The 6,121-nt window shown below is 39.0% G+C and overlaps 1 protein-coding gene and 1 long non-coding RNA gene across 2 annotated transcripts; both read left to right on the forward strand.

Annotated features, from left to right (window-relative positions):
- LOC140966858 (uncharacterized) lies at positions 1 to 1,107 on the forward strand. The gene is made up of 3 exons (XR_012173447.1): positions 1 to 55; positions 554 to 670; positions 813 to 1,107. It is a non-coding gene; the product is annotated as an uncharacterized lncRNA (long non-coding RNA).
- Positions 1,108 to 3,757: 2,650 nt separating this feature from the next.
- On the forward strand, positions 3,758 to 5,792 carry LOC140966859 (protein CNGC15a-like). The gene is made up of 5 exons (XM_073427137.1): positions 3,758 to 3,950; positions 4,082 to 4,374; positions 4,464 to 4,575; positions 4,657 to 4,893; positions 5,005 to 5,792. The coding sequence occupies exons 1-5, from the start codon at positions 3,780 to 3,782 to the stop codon at positions 5,701 to 5,703; spliced, it is 1,512 nt and encodes a 503-aa protein (XP_073283238.1). The 5' UTR covers positions 3,758 to 3,779; the 3' UTR covers positions 5,704 to 5,792.
- The last annotated feature ends 329 nt before the right edge of the window (positions 5,793 to 6,121 follow it).

Genomic DNA, 6,121 nt, shown 5'->3' on the forward strand with positions numbered 1-6,121 from the left:
AACTCTCAGTTCTCCTGATGAGGTCAACAATGCCATCGAGTCATTGGATGGAGCTGTAAGTACTATGTTCTGAGAACGATAAGGCTCAGCCATTGGTGCATATCTCCTTCAACATATGTCACCTAAAGCACATGGTGGTTGCACCCGTGTGTTTTTGTTTATACGTGCTTACTATATGTACTTCAAGAATTGATCCGTTATGCTTGATACTGAAAATTTTCAACAACTTTAGGTTCTATTTCAGGCAAAAAAAAATTTCCAGCAATTATTTTGATAAACATTTGATACAACAGAAATCCGGGTACGGAGACATTGTCTGTGGTGAATACCTTTAATATTTTATTATCTTGACATAATCAAATTATATATTATTTACTCAATTTTTTTCCATATCTGGTTTTCATCAATTTTTCATTCAATTTCCTGTCGTATATTTGTCTGTGCTTAAAAGTGGTTCGAAATCTGGTTTGGCCTTTTGCTAGGGCTAATCATGTGGTGCAAGTGTAGCAGTTTCTTTTACACTAACTATCTTACTTGAAAATTATTGGCACAGGACCTTAATGGCAGGTCTATTCGAGTTAGCGCTGCTGAATCCCGTGAATCCCGTCCAAGGCGTCAATTTTAGGGAGGGAGTCATTCATGGTACTTGTTATGGAAACGTAAAATTTGGGTATGTACCTAAGATATTTTGAACTTTCTTCCAGCATAACCATCACATTTTATCATATTTTTCCGTCACACTTGTAGTCTGTACTCTTATGCCAAATTTATTAATCCGTCTTAACTAAATATAAGTTCTCATTGGATAACAGATCTCAGCAGAGGAATCTCAAGGGTTGCAGCTACTTTCCTGTTGGAGCTGATGGCCGATAAATCCCAAGAACTTTATATGTATGCACTCAAGTTGCAACTTGAAATTTTGGGTCTCCTGTCTAACAGGATCCTGAAGTGTATTAAGTTTTTTGCAATGTATGCATGTGACTATTTGGTCCACTGTGTACCATTTCATGCGAAATTGCAATTTTGGATAAGATTTAGTCTTTATGGTTTACCATTATCAAGGATTTTGTGATTGTGAAATCAATATGCAGGTAAAGCTTTATTCCATTATTGCTAAAAAAAACCAAATCTCATTTGGCGCTGTCGACTAACCTCGCCCTTGGAGGGAAGGATATGATGGATCTGCTTTGGGTAGCAAACGCAAAGATGATCCTTTGCTTGAAAAAGCAACACTCGTATGAGTCTTGACTAGGATTGGATTTGCTTCTCAGGTGGAGAACATAAACCTTAATTGTTGTCGAGCCAGTTTGGTTGGAGACTTGGAGCAGGGGGTGCTTAAACAAAATTTTAGATTTTATGCAATATGATATTTGAAGTTTTTATAATCCCTCAAAATAGCTACTGATTATTATTTGATTTGTTTTTTCAAATTTAAAAATTATAATAGCCAGGGAAGTTTGATTAAGCCATGCATTTGATGTACGGCTCATTTTCTCTAGAATGCTAATAATAATTGGGCAAAATCATGAACCACTCGGACAAAATAAGGGCAAACTTGTGTCTGTCTGTTCGATAACATTCTGGTTTGATATCGACGAGTTACCTACAAGCGGTAATAAATCTCGTCTACAGCTTAATCGGACAGAATCTGATGACAACTACCTATATCGGGGAAATTAATTTTAAAATTCTTGGCTTGGTGCTTTTTGCGCTGCGGATAGGGAACATTCACGTTAGCCACATAAATTAGCATGCATTCAATCTCATACAATTAAGCGTAGCGTTGATTTGTGTGTCTGAAATAGGCCTATCGACTCCCAAAACTGTTAAAAACAGAGTCGACTAAAACTAAATCTTGATCCTGAAGAAGCCATATTTTTACAAGAGATCCGACTGACAAAAAGAGAGTATCGAGTACCGCATATGACGACGTCCGTCGAGTTTATCTGTCAAGCGAGCACCGTTAATGGCAAACAATGTTGTCATTCACGTTTCTATGTTTAGTGACATTCCAAAGCCTAGTATGCAGGAACCGACAAAATCTGATGTATCTGGCCATTGTTGGCCATAGAACAATCAATGTAAGACTGACCAAGGTAGGATACTTCTTGAAAGACTTAATAGACTCCACAGGAAGAAGGAATCCAGACGACACCTTGGGTAAATCATCCTAGCCAGTGACAGAAAGCGTGGGGGTGGCAATTGGTAGCCATCTCTCCCAAAGTGAGAGGGCGCTCAACGTCACCATGAAAGCGATTACATATATAAATTACTAGAGTGACGAAAGCCACCAAGTCGTTTTTAGTTGTAGAATTCTCTATCTTGTAAGTTATTCTCTACTTCATAAACTAAAAATTATGAAAACCACTTCCCAGCTCAAAAAACAAAACAAAATAGAGCAAACCGAATTTTTGTTATATCTAATTTTTTTTTATATTTGGTTATATTGATTATGTTGGACAGACGTGTCTATTTCTACGTTAACACTTTTTTTACCATTTTAGTGAAAAAAAATAATTGGGCTAAATCATGAACTAATCAGACAAAATAAGGGCAAAAGTGTGGTTGTCCAAACAGACAATTATGTCAAGAATTCCAAGTTTTGTCTCATTTTGTACTTGGAAAGGATATATTTTGTTTTCATTTGCAGCTGATCGATTTCAATCGCCTATACTACCAAAATAATAATCAAACTCGAGATTTCGCAAGATTCATGCAACTGAATCTCTACCAAAGAGCATGAAAATATTACAAAAACAAGAATTTGAGAACTCCGTTTCACCCCATAAACACATATTATATATCCCTAGATGCTTGTTCTCTATCATTTGATACACACGAATAGTGCAAGTTTTTGTTTATAAGTGATTTTCTTTTTCTCCATGAAATAGCACTAAGCTGGCCAAATTTTTTAACCTGCTAACGTGGGATTGAAAGCATAAACATAACCTACATTAGCGACATGGGCTTCGCCAATTCAAAATCAGTAAGGTTGCCTGAAAAATCCTTATCTTTTTTTTTTTTTTTTCATATATGTTGTGTTCGAGTTGCAATAATGATTGGCACTACATTTATCATGTCGCTAGATTTCAAGATGATCCTGAAGGTGCAAAGTGTTCTCCACCAAAATGTGATGACTCGGTGGCCTTCGTCTCAATGGAGAAGGGTAAAGAAACAACCACATATCACCTCAGGAACCCCAATATTCAGGCGGCTAGCAGACTGTTTCAGGACAAGAAGCTATCCAGAGTTTTCTCGGAAGACTATGAGACCGTGAACAACAACATATTAGATCCAAGAGGGCACGTTTTAAGCAGATGGAATAAAATTTTTCTCCTGTCATGTCTCATCTCTCTTTTTGTTGACCCTTTATTCTTTTACCTTCCAAGTGTTAAGGAGCACTCGTGTATGCAAGCAAGTGTCACTTTTGAGATTGTTCTAACTGTTGTTCGGTCACTGGTAGATGCAATTTACATGATTCGGATTTTTGTTCAGTTTAGAACAGCTTACACCGCACCTTCTTCTCGCGTATTTGGGCGAGGAGAGCTTGTTATCAGTTCTTCAAAGATAGCTTCGAGATATATTCGTAGAGATTTCTGGATCGACTTATTGGGTGCTCTACCGCTTCCGCAGGTAACGTTTTACCGGTTAAACGACATCCACTGTTTACTATTATGTGAATCAAACAGCTGGTGATGATGATGATGATGATGATGATGATTATTATTCATACATAGGTGTTAATTTGGGCTGTGTTACCGTCACTGCGGGGCTCGACTATGATCAGCGCAAAACATGGTTTTAGGATCACAATAATATTTCAATTCATTTTGAGACTGTATCTTGTTTTTCCTCTTTCATCTAAAATCATCAAGACTGCCGGTGTGGTGGTGGAAGCTGCATGGGCTGGTGCAGCTTTTAATCTTATGCTCTTCATGCTGGCAAGTCATGTAAGTTTCTCATCGTAACGTGATTCTTGCTGTGTCACAAAATATTTGCTAGAAGTAGCGTGATCGTACCCAGAAAATTATACTGATTCCTAGACTTGTCTTATATATCTTATGAACATTTGTTTGCGAAGGTCATAGGTTCTTGCTGGTACCTTCTGGCGGTGCAGAGGCAAGAAGAGTGCTGGAAAAAAATCTGTGATCTTCAACAACCAAACTGTCAATACTTCTACTTTGACTGCCAAACGAAGGACGATTATAGTAGGAGGGCTTGGTTTGAATCGAGCAACATTTCAGTGCTCTGTGGTCCTGGTAGCGATTTCCATAACTTTGGAATTTACAGTGATGCACTGACTTATAGTGTGACGACGTCTAGTTTCCTCAACAAATACTCGTATTGTTTCTGGTGGGGACTAAGAAATCTGAGGTATGTCGAGTATTAATTTGTATTATCAGGTCGATAATATTCTGGTTTGATTTCGACTAGTAACCAGCAACAATGACGCTCATCTGCAGCTCTATCGGACAGAATCTGATGACAACTACCTATATTGGGGAAATTAATTTTGCTGTAACCATTGCAATTCTTGGCTTGGTGCTTTTTGCCCTGCTGATAGGGAACATGCAAGTGAGTCTCATAAATTATCATACATTCCATCTCGATACAAGTCAACGTTGATTTGTTTGAACATGTGAGTATCTTAAATAGGCGTATCTACAATCTTGTACTGCAAGACTAGAGGAATGGAGGGTTCGAAGAAATGACACCGAGCAATGGATGCATCATCGGCAACTTCCCCACGAGTTAAAGGAGAGAGTACGAAAACACGATCTGTTTAGATGGGTTGCAGCAAGAGGAGTCGATGAGGAATCTATCCTTGGAAGTCTTCCTTTGGATCTCCGAAGAGACATCAAGCACCACATTTGTCTAGACCTTGTTCGAAGAGTAAGTTTCAACTTTATTCATTTTACCATAGCAAGAAAAAGAGATTATGTCTGTGAGAAACAAAAGGAGTTTAGTTATATTTTTCACAATTTGTTAACTGTATCATTGTAGGTTCCTCTGTTTGATGAGATGGATTCTTGCGCACTTGATGCAATATGTGAAAGATTGAGGCCTGTTCTATGCAGTCAGGGTACTTGCATAGTGAGAGAGGGCGACCCTGTGATAGAAATGCTCTTCATCTTACGAGGCCATCTTGAATCCTACACGACCAATGGAGGTCGAACCGGGTTTTTCAACTTGTGTCGCCTTGGATCCGGAGACTTCTGTGGGGAAGAACTCCTCTCTTGGGCTCTATATCCTCGCCCGAGCATTCTCCTACCTTCATCAACTCGAACCGTAAAGGCCATAACCGATGTCGAGGCTTTCGCCCTTGCGGCAGAGGACGTGAAGTTCATCGCATCGCAGTTTCGAAAACTGCACAGCAAGCAACTGAAACATAAGTTCCGGTTTCATTCACACCAGTGGAGGATGTGGGCCGCCTGTTTTATACAAGCAGCTTGGTTTAGGTTCAAGAGGAGGCGGGAGGCCGCATTGCTTAAGGCTCGGGAGAGGGCTGTGGCAGCGTCACCGCAATGGCTTGTGAGATGTGGCAGTTCTCTGCCGGCGAGAGCGTCGGAGTTTGCTATGTGTGCTGCAAAGGTGGCTCGTAGTAGTAGTTGCACGGGCAGAAGCCTGAGGAATAGCTTGCAAATGGACATGCTCAATGTGTTGGAGAAGCCCGTCGAACCTGACTTCTCAGTTCAAAATTAGTGGATCATAAACGAGTTTGGGCTTCACATTTTGTGTAATGGGCTTATGTACTTATTTATGGGCCTCCGTCCCAATAATTCCTTCATAAACCCTAGAGACAAATATTAGGATAACATTTTCTACTTTAGAATCCATCGAAAAAGTAACACGATTCGACGTCGGATTAGTTTGTCTCCAATTATTGTTATTCACACTCTATTTTATATCCGAAATAATAATGATTTTATTAATAAAAATGTGGTCTATTTAAAAAAGTGAAATATGAATTTACATCATTCTATGTTATTAAATTAGTGTTGTAGGACAAAAAAAGATAAATAGGTAATTCAGGGTTCGTCACACACACATGATTTTGTGTCTTTCCCTCCCAATAAAACCAAGTAACATGCTTTGTCTCGCCATAAACCAATTCCTCCCT

The sequence above is a fragment of the Primulina huaijiensis genome, unplaced genomic scaffold, assembly GCF_012295235.1.
Source record: "Primulina huaijiensis isolate GDHJ02 unplaced genomic scaffold, ASM1229523v2 scaffold208136, whole genome shotgun sequence".
Taxonomy (NCBI): Eukaryota; Viridiplantae; Streptophyta; class Magnoliopsida; order Lamiales; family Gesneriaceae; genus Primulina; species Primulina huaijiensis.